A 23009-nucleotide genomic window follows, 5' to 3' on the forward strand; every position below is an offset into this window, starting at 1 on the left:
ATGGAAACACCAACACACAAAACTGCTGACATTGCGCGTTCTCTGCGGAGGCGAACAGATCTAACTAAGGCCCTCCCCACTGCTGAAAGAGTCCTTGCACCCACCAGTGGATGGAGACACCATCTGTGATCCGGTAGACATTTTCAGCAGAGTTTGTCTGCTCCGGTGTCCAGAGAGCACGCTAGATGTTGAACCACCAGGGATATTCCCTGCTGTTCCAGCCACTACCAGAGGCACAGAGCCACTTGACAAAGGGTCCATGACCCTAACCCATCCTGCTTGTTGCAATATCACATGGCGGTGGTGTTGTCCGTGAACACTTGCACCACCTTCCCCTTGACAGAGGGAAGAAATGCTTTCAGTGCTAGCCAGATCGTACAGAGCTCCACCAGATTGATGTGGAGTCTGGATTCCTCCAGAGATCAGATGTCTCTGAACTCCAACTCTCCCAGGTGGCCGCCCCCATCCCAGGAGTGATGCATCTGTCACTACTGTCAGATTTGGTTGGGGAAGGGAGAGGGATCTGCCTCCGACCCAATCGAGGTATATTAGCCACCACTGCAGATCTTGTACAGTTGCCTCTGAGATCTGGACCTTGTTAGAGAGATTCCACTGATGCTGTGTCCACTGGAACTTCAGGTTCCACTACAAAGCCTGCATATGCCATCTGGCATGCGTCACCAGAAGGATGCAGGAGGCTCAGCAGCTTTGTAGTCATTCTCACCGAAATTCAGGATAGAAACTGAAACATTGGTACCATAGTCTGAATATCCTGGACTTGCCGCTCAGGAAGATAAGCCCAAAACTACACTGTGTCTAGATCAGCTCTGATGAAAGGGAGCATCTGAGAGGGAGTCAGGTGTGACTTCAGCACGTTTATAGTGAACCCTAGCAAATGCAGGAGGTCCGCCGTAGTCTGGGAAAGCCAGGAGCAAATCAAGATTCTACTGTGGAACCACAAAGGGTTTAGGGGGAAACAAATGTGTCAAACCTTTAATGAAACTCATCACAACAGATGATTTGAACAAGACGGCTTGCCTGGCCAATGCAAAAACAAGATGAAATAAGTTGCTGGGCCAGAGATATAAAAAATAAAAAAAAGACATCCAATAGTTGGCTTTCAACAGGTCCATATTGGCACTGCCATGCCAGGCTATGTAACTTGCCTAATGCCTGGCATAGACAAACCTTGTCAAGAAATACCTGGCCACAAGGATTACAGCCACAGCTTTGGGACAGAAATTCAATAGTCAACTGCCTGTTCTCAGTCTCCACATACTGAGATGTACATTACGCAGGTCTGTGTGCAGAACCCCTCCCTACAAAAGGCAAAAGAACCTTTGCAAACGGTAGCCTGATTGTAGGACACATGCTTATTTCCAGAAGCTTTGGGTACCAGAAATCTACTGACCCAATCAGGAGCCCCTTAGACTTAGGTCCAGTCATTCCTGATCTTCTTCAGAACTCAAGGCAGGAGAAACAGAGGCAGAAAGACATACGGGAGTCCTGGTGCTCCACTCTAGCCTGAATGTGTTTCCTAGAGAGTGTTCTGGGGACTCCAGTGAGCAAAAGATTAGAAATTGTGCATTTTCGACTATGGTGAAAAGATCTAGCCTGGGTTCTCCCAACTGCTGTAAGACACCCTGTGCTACCTTTCAGACTAATTGCCACTCCCGTGAACTAACGTCACTTGTTGAGTTTGTGTGCCCTGGTGTTGAAAAATATTGCCAGGTGGCTCATGCCCAAGGAAATGCTCTAGCCATCTCCAGAGGTGAACAGTCTCCTGGCACAGGACTCAGGAACCAGCGGCACACCCGCTCTGCTTGCTGCAGTACAACATGGCGGTTGGGTTTTCCATGAGAACCTGAACGAGCCTCCCCTTGATAGATGGACGGAAGGCTTTTAGTGCCAGGCAAATGGCCTGCAACTCAAACAGGTAGATGTAGAGGTGGGTCACCATCAGAGACCAGAATCCTCTGATCTCTACCTCTCCCAGATGACCTTCCCAGTGCATCAGTCAGCATAGTCAGTTCTGGTGGGGTAGGGAGTGGGGTCTGCCACTGGTCCAATTACAGTACAGCAGCCACCCTTGCAGATCTTTGCATATTTTGCCATAATCTGAATGGAATCTAACAGTTTTCCTTGGTAATGGGCCCATTGAGATTTCAGTTTCCACCGCAGTGCCCACATATGTCATCTGGCATTGTTGACAAGTAGGTTGCAAGAGTTCAAAAGGCCAAGAAGCCTTGGCCCACTCTCACTGAGACTCTGGACTGAAGCTGAAACACAAGGATAATTTCCTGAATGTCCTTGACTTGTGACAGAAGGAAGACCCTGAAATGCACTGCATGCAAGATGGCTACAATGAAAGGGAGCCTTGTGCAAAGAAGTCAGGTGTTATGTTAATATGTTGCTAGTGAACCCCAACAATGTGAGGAGGTTTGCAGTCATCTGGAGGTGATCTATGACTGATTGTGGGGAGACAGCCTTCAACAGCCAGCCGTCCAGGTAGGGGATAGCTAAAATCTCCAACCTCCAAACGTGCATTGCAACCACTCCGTCATTTTTGTGGACATCCAAAAGGGACTTGTAAGGCAAAAAGGGAGCGCAGTAAACTGAAAAAACTCTAGGCTTAACTTGAACTGTAGGTAACATCTGTGAGATTGCAGGACAGGCACATGAAAGTACACTTCTATCCTTCTTCTGCACCCTATCTATGTCTCCTTTGATCAAAATAGTGTACACATCTAGAAGCAAGATAGAGACATGCTCCTTTGAACGCTGCTATGATGTGGGCGGAACATGCAGTAGTTCGAAAACAATGGGCAGGACACAGCCCTGTTTAACAATTTGAAAGACCCACCTTTCGGATGTCCTATTTTGCCACACTTGGAGCAAATGTTTGACCCTGCCCCCCCACAAGGTGGTCATGTGCTATTAGGTAGACTAAAGTAGGTTGGCAGCTTCTACCACGGTGGCGAGAGACTGGGAAGTTCGCAGCCCCATGTGACCTGGATGTGGTCTGCTTGATCCCGCCTCTGGCCCTGAAAGGACTGGGGCACTTGTTAGGGGTGGTGGGCCCTGGTGTTGCAGGCATGTCAAACCACTGGAGTATCCCTGAAGGCACAAAACTCTTGAGGAAATTGCCTAACAGGAGTAGAAAGGCCCAAAGAGTGTGCTGTGGCCCAACTCTTTTTAAAGCATTCCAAGGCCAAATTTGCATTGTCAACAAACAGACCGGACCCATTGAAAGGCATGTTCATGAGTGATGTCTGCACATCTCCAGAGCAACAGGTGGATCTCATCAATGCATGGCGACGCAGTACCTGCTAGTTCCAACAGCTCTGATAAGTAGTCACTAGTGTCCATTTTGGAAAGTACTATGTATTTTACCGCATACTGACCCTCCTGGATAGTTTGAGCCAGGGAGACTTGAAATTCCTCAGAAAACTCTGGCAGGATCTCACTGACCCATGGCCCAGAGCGCATGTGAATTTCACCCTTACAAGCAGTTGTTAATGACACACCGGCTAATGAAAACATATGCCGCCATTATTTTTTACACTGTCTGAGAGGTTAATTGAGGAAGTATTGGGGTTTACCCTGCTGGTGGAAGCTTGAACCAGCCAACTTTCTGGTGTAAGGTGTTGCTTTAAGAAATCAGGATTGCCTGGTGCAAGTCTGTGGAGTCTGGCAGCCTGCCAGTAATTTGTCAGTAAGGGACTCAGTGAATGGCAGTATATGCTTGGAGGAACCCTATCCAGGTTGAAGAATTTCAGTTAGAACACTTGTCTTAACCTCCATAGGAGGGAGCTGTAGTCTGGTACCTCAGCTGCATGACGTAGCACCATAGCAAAGGAAGCATTCTCCTGTCCAAGTTTCGGAACCTGAGAAGGGTTCAGGAGGTGCAGATGGTGCAGAAGACGGATCAGCCAGCAGTAGTCCGACAGAAGGTCTCTGCGGATCCATGGGGCCCGACGGCACACTAGAGGGAGCTGGAAAGGTGCCAAAGAGAGGCAATATGGTCTCCTTAAATTTCTCAATCTGCTGTACATGTCCTGGGAAACCTGTGGCATAAGGGGATCAGCTTCAGAATCGACCCTCGGCAGGGTAAGGCAGTAAGACCAAGAGGCACCCTGACATCCTCGCAGTGTCTCAAGCAGGCAGTGGCGACACTGGGAAAAATCCTAGTTAGCCTTCTTGGTCTTCTACTTTGACTTTGGCTTACCGAAGACTTGGACCGCAATGAGGACCCATTGTGGGATAGGCCCCAGTAGTGAGAGTGGGTCCGAGCCCCCAACTTTGAGTGGAAGCAGAAACTGCACAATTTCTTACAGTGTTCAGCAACTTCCAGCTTTGCTTCTCGTTCCCAGATTGGTCATCTTAGGATTCATGAGAGCACACTCTTCGCAAAACTTGACGTCATGCCCCGAACACAAACACTAGAGACTTACATCATACAGATCTGCCACAGACATTTACTTGTGACAATCCTGGGAAAGTTTAAACCCTATAGTTTTAGGAGGGGTGATGTTGCCTAGCACAGTTAAAAAAAAAAAAAAAAGAAGAATCTTGTCAACTGATTAGAAAATAATATGAGACACAGCCAGAACCATGTATAAAGGGGCAGAAAGAAATGAAATGACATGAACACGCTGGGATGGCACTTATAAATGGCTCCTTCATTACTTCTGTGTCGCAACAAAGTCAACACGGAGCTGCCATGCATCACCTGTTGGCGTGCGGGAGCAATGCTATTTTAAATCTTCCAGATGCAGTCTGGCACCTATGGTATATTCTACAGGTAATAAATCAGAAAGAAGTGGTTAACCAGAAGGCTCTCCAACTCTTCAAAATGTAACCCCCAAAAATAATATCTCTTGCAGGAACACCTGCAGAGAAGCAAGGAAAGACTATCTCCTTCAGAAAGCAATTTATATTTACTCACATTTGGCAGCAAGAATCAGATAACTGGCAGGATTCTTGTCCTCAGGCGATGGGTCAGTGCTCACAGAAGCTGTGCCTTAAAGGTGCTTGCAGCTGGGTTCAGGTCATTTCTTGGCTCACAGTGCAGCCTACCCACTTGTCTTAAGGTTCAAGAATCAACTGACTTTCTTCCTCAGACTTGGAATCTGGCCTGATTACTACATGGAGATAACTCAAGATTTTTGCCCCTAAAACAGTCTTCATCATTTAGTCGAGCTTTGCTGAAATCAAAAGGTTAACTGTTTTCCTGGTTCACAGGGCTAACCTATGTCTAGAAACACTGGCAGTTGGTGCCAAGCCAATTTGGTTCTCAAAGTGAGGATTCAGCAACCAATCACAATCCTTTATGGTGACCACAATCCCACAACGCTCCTATACTTTCTGGCTCTATGGCGATGGAACAAAACCCATAATGCAACCAGAGAATGTTCGTGTCTTCCATAAAGTACTCAACGCCACCATATGCTTTTGCTGTGATCAGCTGCTTCACTAGAGCTGTCAGCATGGTGTCCGGTCAGACAGCCCATCTCAGTGCTCAGATGAGAACTATGGCCTCGCCCTTGGCTTTTACTTTTCTGTAGGTGTAATGATTTGCAGATCTGTTTGAATATGATCCAACATAAGAGAAAGGGGGGGCACAAACAGCCTGATCTGCATTACTCGAAGAGCTCGTTTATGTGAGCACAACATAAGATGCCTTAAAACTACCAGCACGATCTACAGTAATATCAAATGCATACCGCAACTTGGGGCTACAAAGATACAGGGGGATTAAGCAATCAGGGGTAGCTCAACTACTTATAGACAAGCAACATCTTGGAAGACAGGCGTGAATTAACCAGAGTGGGCCAATATTCACCCATATCATGAAAGCTTCTCATTTAGTCCCTTTTTTCCCACATCCCTGTACGAATGCATATTATGAGTTCTATTATGCATTCATAAAATTTTAAAAAAGCTGTGACAGTCGTAAGCCCCAGTGGTAGAGAACTCCACAAAGAGACTAAAATGTACTAATTTTAACATTTCAGTCACCAATTCAGTCGTAGGTGTCTTCATTCCCTCATCTGAGGGAGTTGAAACTCATAAGTCTATATCTAGATGGAGATCTCTACATGGAACTGGTGAGTTCATTCATGAGGAGATTTACCCTTAGGTGTAAATTAACACATGTGAAGATCTATACTTGTAAACCTGCCTTTGTGAATAGACTCCACAGTTCCTTGAAACAAGTTCATTCAAAATTAAAGGCCAAGGAAACAGCAGTGCAAAACATAACAGAGTGGAAACTAATTTGCTATCCCTCCCTAGGACTGAACACATCTAGTTAACAACTTTCATGCACAAAGTGGCCCAAATGACCTGGGTATGTGGCTTACATTTGCAAATGTATATGAAAAAGTGTTTTAAAACAGAATGCACCAAGTAGACAAAACACAAACACGTCCATAGGCATCTTATGAAGTTGAATGTCACCGGCCACATAGTAAATTTACATCTGCACGTTCATGACAAGGCAACACCTCAATTTCAATTAATTAATCAATCAAGTGATTTTTAAAGTGCGGCTAATCACCTGTAGGGTCTCAAGACGCGGTTTGTGGGTGTGCTGCTCAAATGAAGAGCCAGGTCTTGAGGTCCTTCCTGAACTGCTTCAGTGATGCGGTCTGCCGGAGCTTGAGAGATACCGTATTCCAGGTCCGGGCTGCAAGGTAGGAGAAGGATCTTCCTACTGCTGTGCTTTTCTGGATCTTGGGAACAGCTGCAAGGGCGAGCTGAGAAGGACAGAGATATCTGTTGGGTACGTAGAAGGCGAGGATGTGGTTGAGGTATGCAGGTCCTATGTTGTATAGTGCCTTGTAGGTGTGGATCAGGAGTTTGCATGTAATACGCTTGTTGACTGGGAGCCAGGGTAGGTCTCTGAGGTAGGTGGGAGGAGATGTGGCTGTGTTGAGGGATGATCACGATGAGTCTGGCTGCTGCATTCTGGATTCTTTGTAGTCTTGATTGTAGTTTCTTGGTGATGCCAGCATAAAGTGAGTTGCCATAGTCCAGTTTGCTAGTGATAAGTGCGTGGGTGAATGTCTTCCTCGTGTCAGAGGGGATCCACTTGAAAATTAGTAACAATCCTTGGGGCACTCAACATTATGGGGGTCATTCTGACCCTGGCGGTCATGGACCGCCAGGGCCAACGACATCGGGAGCACCGCCAACAGGCTGGTGGTGCTCCCATGGGCATTCTGACCGCGGCGGTACAGCCGCGGTCAGAAACGGGAAACCGGCGGTGTCCCGCCGGTTTCCCGCTACCCCTGGGAATCCTCCACGCATGGGGATTCCGACCCCCTTCCCGCCAGCCTGGCTCTGGCGGTTTCCACCGCCAGAACCTGGCTGGCGGGAACGGGTGTCGTGGGGCCCCTGGGGGCCCCTGCAGAGCCCATGCCACTGGCATGGGCACTGAAGGGGCCCCCTAACAGGGCCCCATTCAGATTTTCAGTGTCTGCGTGGCAGACACTGAAAATCGCGACGGGTGCAACTGCACCCGTCACACCCCATCCACTCCGCCGGCTCCATTCGGAGCCGGCATCCTCGTGGAAGGGGGTTTCCCGCTGGGCTGGCAGGCGGCCTTCTGGCGGTCGCCCGCCAGCCCAGCGGGAAACTCAGAATGACTGCCGCGGTCTTTCGACCGCGGTACGGTCTTCTGGCGGTTCCCGTCAGAATGACCCCCTATGTGTCTTTGGGTTCAAACGTGAATGGCGGTAATCTGACACTGTGAGGAAGGATCTGATCCAAACCAGTGCTTTATCTTGGATGCCGACATTATGTAGTCTGTCGCAGAGAGTGGAGTGGGAGACTGTGCCAAACGTAGCTGAGAGGTCGAGGAGGATGAGTGCAGCCGTGTCTCAGTGGTCTAGTATGAAGCGTATATCGTTGGTGGCTGCTAGGAGCTCTGTTTCGGTGCTGTGGTTGCTTCTGAATCCAGACTGGGATGGGTCTAGGATTTAGTGTGTCTCGAGGAATTCCGTGAGTTGCTGGGTGATGGCCTTTTCCGTTACTTTGGTTGAGAAAGGGAGCAGAGAGATGGGTCTGTAGTTTTTCAGCTCCCTTGGATCGGCTGTCGGTTTCTTGAGCAGCAGGTTGATCTCGGCGTGCTTCCAGTCTGATGGGAAGGTGGCGGTCTCAAAGGATCGGTTGATAGTTCTGCAGTGCTCAGGTGCTATGTAGGCGCTGGCCAGGTTGAAGATATGATGAGGGCACGGATCACAGGGTGCTCCCGAGTGGACGGAGTTCATGAGTCTTTGGGTGTCCTCTTTGGTGATGGGGGTTCAGGAGTTCAGGATCTGGTGTGGTGCTGGATCCATGGTGGTGTTAGTGGGTGGTGCGGGTGGGTTTTGGTTCCTGAAGCCTTCGAAAATGTCCTGGATTTTGCAGTGAAAAAGATGGCAAGGTTGTTGCAGAGGTATTGGGAGGGAGGGATGGATGAGGTGTCTGTCCCGGGGTTCGTGAACTTGGACGATGGTGAAGAGTTCTTGCTGTTGTGAGCGCTGGTGCGGAGGCATTCTTGAATAGTGGCTTTTTTGGCAGCTCTGATGTTCTGTGGTGTGTGTAGTAACTGCATTCTTGTAGACTGTGAGGTCTTTGATTGATTTGCTGTTCCTCCATTTCCGTTCCAGTCGTCTGCAGGACCGTTCGGATTCTTGTAGGTCAGCCATAAACCATTTAGGTTGTTTTGCTATGGCAGTTACCTGGAGGTTCCCTTAGGGGGGCTACGTTGTTGGCGCATTCCGATAACCAGAGGTGTAGATTGCGCGTGGCTTCATTAGCGTCCGATGCATCTGGTAGGGGGGGTGGTTGAGAGCATTCGTGAGTTGGTTGGTGAGTGTCTGTAACTTTCTTTGCCCCTGCGTCTGCCGAGGTAGCGGGGGACATAGCGGCATGTAGTGTTCTTTGTGAAGGTAAAGTGGACGCACTTGTGGTTGGTCCAATGGTGGTCGGAGGTGTGAGAGATGGTGATGTTGTTTCCTGCCGTGAAGACGGGGTCGAGAATGTGTCCCGCTCTGTGGGTGGGGACATTAATGAGTTGTTTGAGGCCGAGTGTTATGAGGTTGTCCAGGAGGTGTGTGGTGTTGGGGTCATCGTGGGTATCAAGGTGGAAGTTGAGGTCGCCGAGTAGGATGTAGTCGGAGGAGGTGAAAGCTGGGGGCTGGGGGCGATGAGGTTTGAGATGTCTTCACACAATTGGGGTCAGGGTCAGAGCGGCCAGTAGATAAGTGTGCCATGGAGGGAGGAGTTGGGGTTGGTCTGAATCTGGCAGTGTAAGTGTTCATGGGTTGGCTGACACGGACTCGTTGGTGGTTGCCAGGCAAAAGGTGTTCTTAAAGCTACGGCAATGCCTCGTCCAGGGCAGTTGGCTCTGGCATTGTGGATGATTTTGTAGTTGTCCAGGATGTCTGTGGCAGAGGTGATCCATGTCTCCGTGAAGGTGGCAACATCCGGGGACGTTGAGTCGAGACGTGCTTGACGAGGGAGCGTGTGTTGAGGAGTGTGCACTTGAAGTGGTTGTCCGTGCTTGGTACGGGACCGTGAGGTGGTCCTAAGAGGATGCGGGGGCATACACAGCATGAAAAAGATGCATGAGTGTTCCTGAAGTCGGCTAGGTGGCAGGTTGAGGATCTTCCTGGGTTGAGGGCGCATCGAACCGGGGGATGGAATGAGGACCAGTCCGTGGTGCTGGGCGCAGACAGACTTGCCTTTGGCGTGCCAGTAGCACAGCGGCTGCTATTAACAAGGGGAGGGAGGTGTGGGGTCCGATCAACTGGGAGAGCGGGAAAAGCGATTCACAGGAGGGAGTGGGGCATGGCCCACAGGGGCAGCAGCGGCACAGGGAAAACGTGGGGAGAGTGAAAGGAGAGAAATAGAGACAAGAGGAAAAAAGATGGAATAAAAAGACAGAAAATAAAAAACGGAACTAAAGGCAGACGTAAAAGCAGGAGTAAAGAGAGGACAGAAGATACTTACTTGCAGATGGCCACTAGGGTCACCTGTGATGAGGCACAGGCAGGACCAGGCGGGTGGACGTGGGCCTCGAACCGGGAGTCAGGCAGACTCTCAGTTCGCTCGAGGCAGAGGCGGTAGCAGCAGCAACAGGTGGAGCTGCACAGGGGAGGGCAACAGACGCTGACCAGAATCTTCAAATTCACAACCTTCAATGAACTTTGCAACTAAGAAATTTAGACCCCGCGGCCAACTGCAGCATCAGCAACCAGTATTTTGAGTGTACTTGTTAATGCAATGATTAATGCACAGAAACACTGATGCATTTTTATTTTCTTCAGCCCTTAATGTCACACATGGGGGTAGAAAAACAACTTCTTTGATAAAATGTTGCGCTACTATGTAGTCACCTTGTCATCTAGAACCTTTTACGTTTATATGACCACAAGCTATGGAAGGCAGTTTCAATGTTTATGTTATTAGGTATACATAAGTTGCTCTCAGATCATGTTTCTCATCCTCAAAATTTCCTGGCAAAAATTATTTTAGAGTGTATATATTGGCCTGTGGAGAGTTCATATAAGAAAACGACTTCACATAGTTATGTGCCAATATGTTTTTAGATGCACAGCAAATGTTTTACGGATTCAACGCACGTCCAATATAAACTTAATCTTGACTATCACAATTAGACATAAGCGTGTTTAATCTTGTGATTATCAGGGTAAGATTTCAAATGTTAGAGGAAACAAAATTACATTGGTATTATGCTAGTTTCCATAGAGATCTTAGATCTCAATCTTCCAACAGAGTAGCGTGCATTTACACTACTAATTATCCACTACGAAAGAAAACCTTGTCAAGCTGCTTCTTTGCCATTACTGTGAGAACTGCTTTATAAGTTTTCTAATATACGCATGTGAACTACACTTGGTTCAGTCTGGGGTGTGGGATCTTAGAAATGATTTTATCCTTTGCTTCAGTGGCAACAAAGCAAACACAATCTAGGGTTGCTACAAGATATGCATTTATGTGACACTTTTGAAGTTCAGTTCATGCATTCATTTATCATCGATGAAATTATAGGATAAGTGAATTTTGCTACAGGCTTGTATTACAGTAGCACAATGCAATTTGAGTATTAAGTGCTCCTCATGGGGAGAAGAGTCCTAAAGGGTTTCAAGATTAGAGCAGTAGTTTCTAAATTAAGTAGCACTGGAACCTATTTAACATATTGAAATTCATGCACAATTTCAAAGGGCACAACATAAAAAGAAAATGCTTTGCCAATTTGATCCTGGCACAGTTTTTAGTTATAAACATAAAGTGATGCAATGTCTTTATAGCAACAGTTATGAGGCTAGAGATTTTATGCTCAGTGATACTTATGGTTCTATTGGCTACACTGTATGTAATGTTATTGAGAATATTTTGAATTATCTGCAATATTAATAGCACTATAGCAGGGGGTAGATGGTTATACAGTGACTCTTCGTAAGCATATTTTGCACTTGTCTTTGAGAGTTTAGTTTTAAGCCTTACACTGGTAGCTTTTGAGAGTTCACACTGAGATATTATTGAAACATTAACATTTTGTCCGGGTGACTGTCCCCACAATAAAAAGGTCACTTACCTTCATTGATGATCTTTCTGGTGAATATTCCCCAGGCATTAGACTTGATCCAGATTCTATAAAGCAGTATTTCTGCGCACTGGTAGGTGACATCATGCGGCTCCACACCAACGTGGTTCCACTCTAGGCGCGACAGGCAGAGCCTCATTTAAGTGTCACCCACGCGTGTTGCTTTCTTAGACTGTTCACACCCTCAGACAAAGAGCCAATAAGAAAGTTAGCATGACAAGTTAGCGGGTCTCGAGACTGGAACCTTCTTCTGATGGAAAAAGAGCCCAGTTCACAGAACTGGGAGGTGGCAGAGTCTGTGAGGAATCTGCGGTTAGATAGGGTAACGACTAGAAAGACTGTTACCAAAGGTAAGTAACTTGTCCTTCTGATGGATACTTCTAATTGCAAATTTCTTGCATTTTGAATAGATAACACAGCAGTACCTCTCTAGTTGGTGGGTCCATTAAATGGCTCAAAACAAAGTCCTGCAGGTCAAAACGCCCCTCTTGACGGACCCGACTGTCGAGGGAGGAATGTTTTGTGAACATATGTACTGATGCCCACATAGGCCCCTGACAAATGGCCAGGACTGGGACTCTGCATGCTTGTGCAGTGGTAGCAGCCTTAGCTCTGGTGGAATAAACCTGTAAGCTCTATGGAGACTTCTTCACTGGTACATAGCAAATCTTTGTACAGAGAACAATCCATTGCAAGATGGTTTGCTTTTGCACTGCTTTGCCCTTCTTTCCTGAGAAATCAACAGAGTTGCTCTTCCTCTTGATATTCTTTGGCAAACAAACATTTAGTGCCCTGTTGTGGACCAAATTATATAGATTTTCTTCTGCCTCGGAGGGGTAAGGTAGGGCAAATAATGCTGGAAGGATGATATCCCGTCGGACATGAAAAGAGTGACCACTTTAGTCAGAAAGGCAGCTTGGGCCTCAATACCAACGTATCTGGGGAAAAAAGTAGTTGGGGTGACAGCAGAGCATGCAGCTCACTCACATGCCTAACTCATGATGTTATGGCAACAAGAAATACAGTTTTCAACATCAGTGGTCTTAATGGACAATCATGCAGCGGTTCAAAAGTGCACATCAAAAAGGTAAGAACTAAGTTCGAGTTCCACTGAGGCATCACAAATGGTGTTTGCAGAAACAAATGTTGCAAACATTTAAAAAAATCTCTTCAGGCGACTTAAATTAAGAAGGCTGATCCAGCAACTGAAAAAATATCCTTTAACAGTGCCCAAGGCCTTGCTGAGCCATGGACAAAATAAACAAAGACCTCAGACAACTTGGCTTGTAGTGGGTCAATTTGATGGGTGCGGCATCAAGCCACAACTTGAGCTCAATGACTGGAATAAATCAATTTTGTGGAGGGACACCTCACCACCAAAATGATACCAACTACCTCAGGAAGAAGCTCAAAAGAATTCATGGAGGTGCAGGTCCAGGTGCAGTACCCTCCTGCTGTGACAGAAGATCCTCTCAAAGTTGAAACATGTTCAGAAGACAGATGTTCAGGTACAGGAGGTCTGAGTACTGACTTTCTTGCCCCAATCTAATGGCACTAGGACGAGTTGGACATGGTTGGTTCTGATCTTCTTCAGTACTTTGGAGAGGCGAGGTAGTGGCAGGAAGGCATACAGGAGACCAGGGCACCACTGTAGGTGGGGCATGTGTCTTCAAGAGAGAGCCTTCGTGGGAACTCCAAAACACAAATGTCCTGACATTGTGTGTTCTTGGAGGTGGCAAAAATGCAAGACCCAATCCCGCTTTTGCAGTACCAAATGGGGGTGGTGTTGTCTGTGAGCACTTGCACCAGCCTTCCTTTGAAGGGGAGCAGGAGGACCTTCAATGCCAATAAAAACGCCAACTCCAACAAACTGAAGCTGAGCCTCTGCCAAAGGCCTCTGAGCTCTACCTCTGCCAGATGGTCTCCCCAACCTAGAGCAAATATGGGTGGTGTAGTGAGAGGGGTCACCCACTGACACAATCGAGAAGTAACCACCACTGAAGATCTTTTGGAGTCTCCTCCGAAATCAGGATGTAATGTGACAGATTCTCCTTGTGCTGTGCCCACTGGCTTGAGGTCCCACTGCAGAGCCAGCTTGTGCAATGTAGGGTATGTTTAACAAGCACCTCGCATGAAGCAGACAATCCCAGCAGCCTCAGAGTCACCACAATGAGTTGTAGGACAAGGGCTTAGCTATCGAGATTGTAGCCCGAATGTCCTGGACTCCCTGCTCTGAGCAAAAGCACAAAAGCATCCAATATCCTGAATAGCTCCGATTAATGGGAGTGTGAGTGAAGAAGCCAGGTGACTTCAGCATGTTAATAGTGAACCCCAATGATGTTAGGAGGATTGCTGTTACCTGAAGGAGGATGATGAATGCCTGGGGTGAGCACGCCTCCAGTAAACTTGACCTCTGAAAATGTGCTATGACCACCACCATCACTTTCATGGACACCCAATGGTCACTGGACCCCAAATGAAAATGCTCCTGGGTCACTGTGAACCGCAGGTAGAGACTTTGGACCTGCAAAACTGGGACATGGAAATATGTGCCCTGCAGATACAATGCCATCATCCAGTCTCCGAGGTCTAGGTCAGAGAGAACCTGGGCTAATGTGAGCATCTTGAATTTGTCCTTCCACAGGAAGGCGTTGAGAGGCACAGATCTAAAATAGGATGATGACTGTCCTTACTCAGCACAAGAAAAGAGCAAGTATAACTCACAGTTCCAGCCTGGAACCCTCAATCTGGCACTTTTGGATACCTATATTTCTGCTGCAAGACAGACAGGTCAGCCTCCTTGATGGCGGTGGGAAGTGGGGTGGGTTTATGAAGAAATGGAAGGCGTAGTCCAGACGTACAATTTGGAGTACCTACCTTTCCTTAGTGACTGGCTCCCACTTTTGTAGGAAATATTGCATCCTGCCCAACAGGATGGCTGAGTGCCTGCAAGGACACCCTCGAGAGGTTTTGCAGGAGGGGTGGGGGACTGCGCTGCACATTACCCCTGTGGTCCTGTTTGTTGTCTTTAAAAAACACAGCTACAGCCAAAAAAGGGCTGAAAAGCTAATTTTCCTAGTGGCGCGGTCTGGAGTTGGCAAAACTGAACACCCCAACCACAGCCACAGACAGGGTGAAATTGTCCGGTGGGGGCTGAAGGGCCCAACAAACGTGCCATGGTCCTATTTTCTTTAAACCATTCCAGGGTTGAATCAATTTTTTTGCCAAAGAGGCTGGAGGCGTCTTACAGCATTGCCATCAGGGATGACTTGACACCCAGGAGAGAACCATAGACAACATCACAGTGCCACACTGTTGTCCATTTCTCCACCTAAGCAGTCATTTTCAAGCCAGAACATATTACCAATGTCTCCGCATCGCAACCATCCCCAATAACCTGAGTAAGGGATGCCCAAAGGTTGTCTGGAACATCCAGTAAAACTTGTGGCACTGTGTCCCAAAGGTCAGGGGAGTAGCTGCCTAGAAGACAGCTGGCATTTACTGACCCCAGAACAAGGCACGAAAAGGGCAAAATCTGATTGCCAAATGTCTCTATCCGTTTTGACTCACGATCAGGAGGGTGATAGGGAAGGCAATGAGATTGACTTTACTAGTGGACACATGTACTACCAAGCTCACTGACATCTGGTGTTGTGTAAGAAAGTCTGGGTCTGCCAGGGCAGGACAATGGTGACGAGCGACCTGTCTATTAACAGGTGGACCTGTACATCGTTTCCCCCAAGTGGCACTCTGGGTGGGCTTCATTAAATGGCAGTGGAGGTTCTGTAGATGCCACACCTGGTAGAAGTACCTCAGTCAAAACATTAGTAAACACAGTAGGGAGCTGTAGGTCCACAACTTCTGCCACGCCTTCAGCATCTTTGTGACCCCCGGGGTTCCCTCACTGAAAAGCATTGGGTGCCTGACGCTGTGTATGCACCCTCCGCCCCGGCCACCGCTGATGATGTGTGTTTGGTGGTCCACCCTTGGTGTCTTTCAAGACGTTGCCCAGTATACACTTTAACCCCCGAAGACTGGGATCGTAAGTCGAGTACTTACCTGCAAACTGTGTTGTTACTTTTCCTCCCCTAGGACTGCATTGTTTTCTATGAGAAATTTTTGAAATTGAAAAGAATTACTCACCTTTAAACTGTTTGTTCTAAACAAAGTGGATTTGATACTTGAAAGTGATTCATTCGTGAAACCAAACTTACCTGCAACAAAGATCCTTTTGGTTCTAGAAATAAAGTAACAAAGTATATTTTTGATACGTAAAACATCGGCCTGCTGTTTGCCACTGTGTGTGTTCCTCATTTCTTGACTGTGTGTGTATACAACAAATGCTTAGCACTACCCTCGGATAAGCCTAACTGCTCGACCACACTACCACAAAAGAGAACATTAGTATTATCTACGTTAGCCTCTGTAAAGCCTCTGGAGATCCACTGTACTCTAGGCACACTATACCTCATTTTGGTATATTATCTACAGAGCCAGCTTCCTTCAACTGGCATCTTGGGAGTTATTCATACCAGTGTTCTTCATATTGTGGGATATAATAATCTCCTTCATCACAATTGTCACTGTCCAAGTCAGTTATGAAAAGACTGTAAAACGTTTGTGCCCTTCCGCGCGTTAAAGGCAGTGTCTGAATTGGAAGGATTGCCTGGTGGCTGTGTGTCAGTCGGAACAGAGGCCTCAGTCAAGGATGTGGAGGATTCTGCTGGCTTGGAGTCGAATAGCTCAAGGGGCTGCAAATCTTCCACCAGTATTGTTGGCATGGATGCTAAGGAACCGGTTAAAGGGGTGGTGCCAGAACTGAAGGCCGGACTGAATTCAAGTACAGGTCCTGGGTTGGAGAGGGGGGAGGGGGTTTGGTTATACAGACAGTGCCAATGGTAGACCTGCCTGCGGAAGTCTGACTTGAGGCAACTGCAGATCTTTGGGGCACGAAGGCATGCCAGAGCTACCCAATAAAGTGCCAAAAATGTGTAGCATAGCCTCCCTGAAGGCCTATACCTTCTTCAACATCACATGCGCACCTGGGAACTTGGGGTGCATCTGGACTAGACTCTGAATCAGTTCTGATGGCGATCAGGAGGCCCGCTGACACACTCACTGGAGTCAAAGAGTGGTGAGCATGGGCTGATTCCTGCTGCAACTTTTTGTTGAACTTTCCAAAGACTTTGACAAGGATGATGATCTGCCACAGGAACCAGACCTTTCTTTCGGCTTCGACCAGTCACGATGGAGATTCGTTTTATGTTTGATGACAAAGTTTGGCCTTCGGTTTATCCGGGTGTAGTCAGCACAGGTCCTGGTGTCGTGCTCTGACCCCTGGCACCAAAGACACACTTTGTGAGGATGCGTCACAGAATTGTTTTTGCAACAGTTCCTATACTGCTTGACACCTGTTGTCTTAGGGGTGGCATTTTCCCTTGCATACTGGTGAATGCTTAGACTAAAAATGTGTCTTAAGGACCAAGGAGAACCACTGGATCCACGGCTGACGGTGCAGAAAGAACGGAACTAACATTAACATACATCAGCGATGCTTATATATAGTTCTGCTTGTCACTCCTGGAGCGGAACATGCATCAGTACTGCTTTAAGTTTTCTGGATCTAGTTTGACACCTGGGGAATGTTCACAAGATGAGGAATCTGTAATATCATGTATCCATCAGAAACCTGTGATGTATGTTTTGAGGGTCCTCTAACAGTAATTTGACCTTAGTGGAAATTGTCATTATTGATGAAACTTGGATGAGAAAGTGTACAAAAATGCTTGGGTAGATTGAATGTTAAAGCCCCAGGCAGCATCTTCAACTCTACTATACAACTCGTATGGAGCAATAACAATACAAAGATGAAGAACAAAATGTTTAAGTGCAATAAAGACACACTCTTGTAGCTCAGTATCTTTTAATTAAATACAATAAGACCCGATTTATGTTGAGATTACACATTCTAAAGATTTACTACTGAATTTACACACACACACACCGTTCATAATTGCAACTATTTTAATGAATACTCTTCTTATTCAAAATCTAACACTTTACTTTGACACCCTCTGCTACTACTGATAACTTTAAAGAACAATACCAAAACCTCCAACTTTGCAAATAAAAACAATCTGCAGATCTGTAACTCATTAAAATAATTACAAAGTTGAATGTTAATAAATCACTTACAATTCTTCACACTAATTTGCAACACTTACTTTGGTATGGAGGATGGCCAAATAGACATGTGTTCAGCAGTTATGTCATTTACTATATCTTCCTAAGGAAAGAAATAATTATGTGAACAAGTATAAAAAACAAAAATATACAAATGACAAAAGTCAGAATGAAATAATAAAATACAAACCCGAACATTATGAAGCTTGACAAAGAGGGATAGCAGAGTCGTCAAAACGAGTGGCTCCTATAATAATAAAAAGAAAATAAAAAACCAATTAACATTATTGATAATCAACCAACACTGATGCTTCAAATTTAAGGCATAACTGATTTCAAAGTTTATTTTATTTATTCACGTTTGTTGTACAGTGTTCAAATAGCCTCTCTGCTGCTTTGTACAGTTTATAAAGGCTGAAAGCAGGGAAGTGCTGGAGAGGAAACAGATTTCCTACATTATTTCATCCTGGGGCTACATGTTCTATTGTAAGGAGACAGTTAGTAGGTGAATCAGAATAGTTGAGTGTTTAGTCCTGTCTGAAACCGTTACCAACAGAACAGAGTAAGTTGAGCAAAGCGCTTTGAAGAAGTAGAAAATTATAAGTTGCATGCAGTGGTTAATTTGGAAAAGATTAGTATTATTATTACAATTATTATTGTAAAAGCCCATAGTCATGCAGAAACCCTTGACCAGCCCCATTAAACACTAGTATGCCGAATATCAAGAATGCTTAGTCCTTATTCCACTTCATGGCTCTTTAATCGCTTACCAGACACTCCCTGCCTCTTTAGCTCACATCTGCAGGCTCTTTTTCATTCCTGCTTTCTCTCTTTGTCCCTGTTTTTCCATCTCTCGTTTTATCCTTATTAAGATCCTGTCTATTTTTCTCTGTCTTGCTCTAGATTAAAGTCTGTTGAGGAAAAATACATGTTGTGCCCCACCTGCAACTATCAGCTCAAAATAAGCAACTGCATGTGAGGAAATGCTCCCTTGGCATGGTAACCCCCTAACCTTTTGCCTTTGCTGATGTTAAGCAGCACCAGTGTTCTTTCCCTAAACTGTACCTTTGTCTCCACAATTGGCACAACCCTGGCACTCAGATAAGTCCCTTGTACCAAGGGCCCTGATACCAGGGAAGGTCTCTAAGGGCTGCAGCATGTCTTACGCCACCCTAGCGACCCCTCACTCAGCACATGCACACTGCTTCACAGCTTGTGTGTGCTGGTAGGGAGAAAATGACTAAGTCAACATGGCACTCCCCACAGAGTGCCATGCCAACCTCACACTGCTTGTGGCATAGGTAAGTCACCCCTCTAGCAGGCCTTACAGCCCTAAGGCAGGGTGCACTATACAACATGTGGGGGCATAACTGCATGAGCACTATGCCCCTACAGTGCCTAAGCAAAACCTTGGACATTGTAAGTGCAGGGTAGCCATAAGAGTATATGGTTTGGGAGTTTGTCAAACACGAACTCCACCGTTCCATAATGGCTACACTGAAAACTGGGAAGTTTGGTATCAAACTTCTCAGCACAATAAATGCACAATGATGCCAGTGTGCTATTTATTGTAAAATACACCCAGAGGGCATCTTAGAGATGCCCCCTGAATACCTACCCGACTTCTAGTGTAGGCTGACCAGTTCCTGCCAGCCTGCCACACACCAGACATGTTGCTGGCCACATGGGGAGAGTACCTTTGTCACTCTGTGGCCAGGAACAAAGCCTGTACTGGGTGGAGGTGCTTCTCACCTCCCCCTGCAGGAACTGTAACACCTGGCGGTAAGCCTCAAAGGCTCCCCCCCTTTTGTTACAGCGCCCCAGGGCATCCCAGCTAGTGGAGATGCCCGCCCCTCCGGCCACTGCCCCCACTTCTGGCAGCAAGGCTGGAGGAGATAATGAGAAAAACAAGAAGGAGTCACCCACGAGTCAGGGCAGCCCCTAAGGTGTCCTGAGCTGAGGTGACCCCTGCCTTGAGAAATCCTACCTCTTGAGTTTGGAGGATTCCCCCACTAGGATTAGGGATGTGCCCCCCTCCCCACAGGGAGGAGGCACAAAGAGGGTGTAGCCACCATCAAGGACAGTAGCCATTGGCTACTCGCCCTCCCAGACCTAAACACACCCCTTAATTCAGTATTTAGGGGCTCCTCAGATGCCAGGAAATCAGATTCCTGCAACCTGAAGAAAGAAGGACTGCTGACCTACAAGCCTGCAGAGACAGAGGAAGACGACAACTGATTTGGCCCCAGCCCTACCGGCCTGTCTCCATTTTCGAAAACCTGCTCCAGCGACGCATCCGACAGGGACCAGCGACCTCTGAAGCCTCAGAGGACTGCCCAGGACTACAGGACCAAGAAACTCCTGTGAACAGCGGCCCTGTTCAAAACCAGCTACTTCTTTGCAACAATGAAGCAACTTCCAAGGACTTCACATTTCCCGCCGGAAGCGTGAGACTCTACACTCTGCACCCGAAACCCCCGGCTCAACCTGCAGAAAACCAACACCTCAGAGAGGACTCCCCGGCGACTGCGAGCCTGTGAGCAACCAGAGACAACCCCCCTGAGCACCCACAGCGACGCCTGCAGAGAGAATCCAGAGGCTCCCCCTGACCGCGACTGTCTGTAACAAGGGACCTTATGCCCAGAACCAAAACTGCACCGCAGCCCCCAGGACCTGAAGGAACCGAACTTCGAACCCCCGGGTCCCTCCATTGAAACCTATACAAAACCAAACGCCTGCTTTGCAAAATGTGCCCGGCCGCCCCTGTGCCGCTGAGGGTGTGTTTTGTGTGCCTACTTGTGTCCTCCCCCCCCCCCCCAGAGCTCTACAAAACCTCCCTGGTCTGCCCCCCGAGGACGCAGGTACTTACCTGCTTGGCAGACTGGAACCGGAGCACCCCTGTTTTCCATAGGCGCCTATGTGTTTTGGGCACCTCTTTGACCTCTGCACCTGACTGGCCCTGAGCTGCTGGTGTGGTAACTTTGGGGTTGCCTTGAACCCCCAACGGTGGGCGGCCTATGCCCCAGAACTGAGACTTGTAAGTGTTTTACTTACCTCCTAATCTAACCTTTACTTACCTCCCCCAGGGACTGTTGATTTTTGCAGTGTCCACTTTGAAAATAGCTTATTGCCATTTTTACAAAGACTGTACATGATATTGTTTTCATTCAAAGTTCCTAAAGTATCTAAGTGAAGTACCTTACATTTAAAGTATTAACTGTAAATCCTGAACCTGTGGTTCTTAAAATAAACTAAGAAAATATATTTTTCAATATAAAAACCTATTGGCCTGGAGTAAGTCTGAGTGTGTGTTCCCCATTTATTGCCTGTGTGTGTACAACAAATGCTTAACACTACCCTCTGATAAGCCTACTGCTCGACCACACTACTACAAAATAGAGCATTAGAATTATCTACTTTTGCCACTATCTTACCTCTAAGGGGAACCCTTGGACACTGTGCACACTATTTCTTACTTTGAAAGAGTATATACAGAGCCAACTTCCTGCACTGCATGTGTCAACATAACAGATCTGCTACATGCAAACGTTACCTAATTAAAGAAACTAGCAGTGGAGTCCCAAAAATGTATAACTTCTTGGAAATGATCTAGGAAAAAAGGTGTGTGAATCTAAAACCATAACCACAGCATCATTTCTGTATCATTTTTGCTGATTAAGTAAATGGTTATCTCAACTTGCAGCAAATTGTGTCTTGTAGTGTTTCAATACTGAAAACTTACAAGGATGTTTGCCAGCTTTGGTAGGACTTATTTTATAAGGCAACAGCTGGAGAGACAGTTTAGGCTTAGCTAAACACTATACAGGATACAAGTGTTTGCAAAAAAAATATTGTAAATATCGAAGTCTTTTCATAGGTTTGTGCTTCCTAACACCTTCTCAGATAGCAACATATTAGTCAGTTTTCTTCATGTGAATGATATATTTTGGATTTAATTGTTGCAAATCATTTTAAAACTACGTCTGACCCATTTATCAACCTAGATATTGAAATAAATTGCGAGAAAGAGATATGAAACATTCCCAACTTAGAAGACCCTCCCACACACACTTAGAAATATGGGTGTCTGTACCAACTTTTCTGCTGGTCTTTCTAATGCAGTCTTGAATGTATACTTTATTCTGACTCTGCCATTGCTCTCACTTTTAAATTGAGTAATGGGAGTCATTCATAGTAGTTATTTTTGAATGGATCTTAAAATTTTGTCTTTGAAAGGCAAAATATACAACAGGATACTTTTCTGCAATAGAGGCGTAACTAGAGAAAAATACATTACAATATATTTGATAAACCAAGTAAAACACATAACACCCATATGTGATCTCCAAATAAAGGCCCATTTTAAAGAAGCCTTTGGTATTTAACCCTGAGAACACTGTCATCATATAATTCCAGAGTTAGTCTGACCTACATAAGACTGTGAATCATCAACAATAAGGGATCAAACCAGAAGAGTAAAGGTAATTTCTGTGCTCTTTGGACTAAAAACTATTGCTCCGAATATTGCAAATAGATCTTTGAGCAGTCTATGATACAGATAGACAGATGAATATCGTATGTGCTTGATCTCTGGACAATAGCGAGTCTGTTGGGACTTACATTATTTGATTTTCAGAGGCTGCCCATATGGGGGTTACTCGGATTCCCAAATATCAATGTCAACCAAACCTAGCTTGAGCTGAGATCAGATGACATTGGTACAATACAAGCTATTTAGAGTATAATGACAAATAATGATACATTAGGATTGCCTAAACTTTTAAAGAAATTAATTTCGGATTGTTCGCCAGCAAGATTACGTGAAACCTAATTAATTTTCCCTGATACATTATACCAAATCCGTCATGTGCTGGGAAGAAGTAAAAGGAGTACCAGTGATATTGGTTGGGCACAAAGCAGCTATCTAAAATGATATTTTACCCTTCAATCCACCTGGAAACTAAATACATACCAATGTAACCTTGCAGCAGTTTTCACTCTCAATAGTTCCATTAAACAACTGACATTTCCTGTACCCACAGCGGTTGATAATATCTGCACTTCTTTCTGTTGGTGCTGAACTTAGCAACCATCCTGAGCTACTGTCCAGCTAGCAGCATCCACATCTTCGATGCCCAAAAAACTACACCACTGGCAAAAAGCAGTTGCAAGTTCAAATTCATGTTCCTTACAATCTACAAAATGT

At 46.2% G+C, this 23009-nt stretch overlaps 1 protein-coding gene across 1 annotated transcript in view; it reads right to left on the reverse strand.

Annotated features, from left to right (window-relative positions):
• The window catches only part of INTS8 (integrator complex subunit 8), a 629314-nt gene that overhangs the window by 183680 nt on the left and 422625 nt on the right, over nt 1-23009 (reverse strand). Inside the window, exons 20-21 of the mRNA XM_069220496.1 lie at nt 17994-18050; nt 17845-17906 (exon numbers count right to left, since the gene is read on the reverse strand). Coding sequence (XP_069076597.1) covers nt 17845-17906; nt 17994-18050 — 119 coding nt within the window. The remainder of the gene's footprint in view (nt 1-17844; nt 17907-17993; nt 18051-23009) is intronic.

This window comes from Pleurodeles waltl, chromosome 2_2 (genome assembly GCF_031143425.1).
Source record: "Pleurodeles waltl isolate 20211129_DDA chromosome 2_2, aPleWal1.hap1.20221129, whole genome shotgun sequence".
Lineage (NCBI taxonomy): Eukaryota > Metazoa > Chordata > Amphibia > Caudata > Salamandridae > Pleurodeles > Pleurodeles waltl.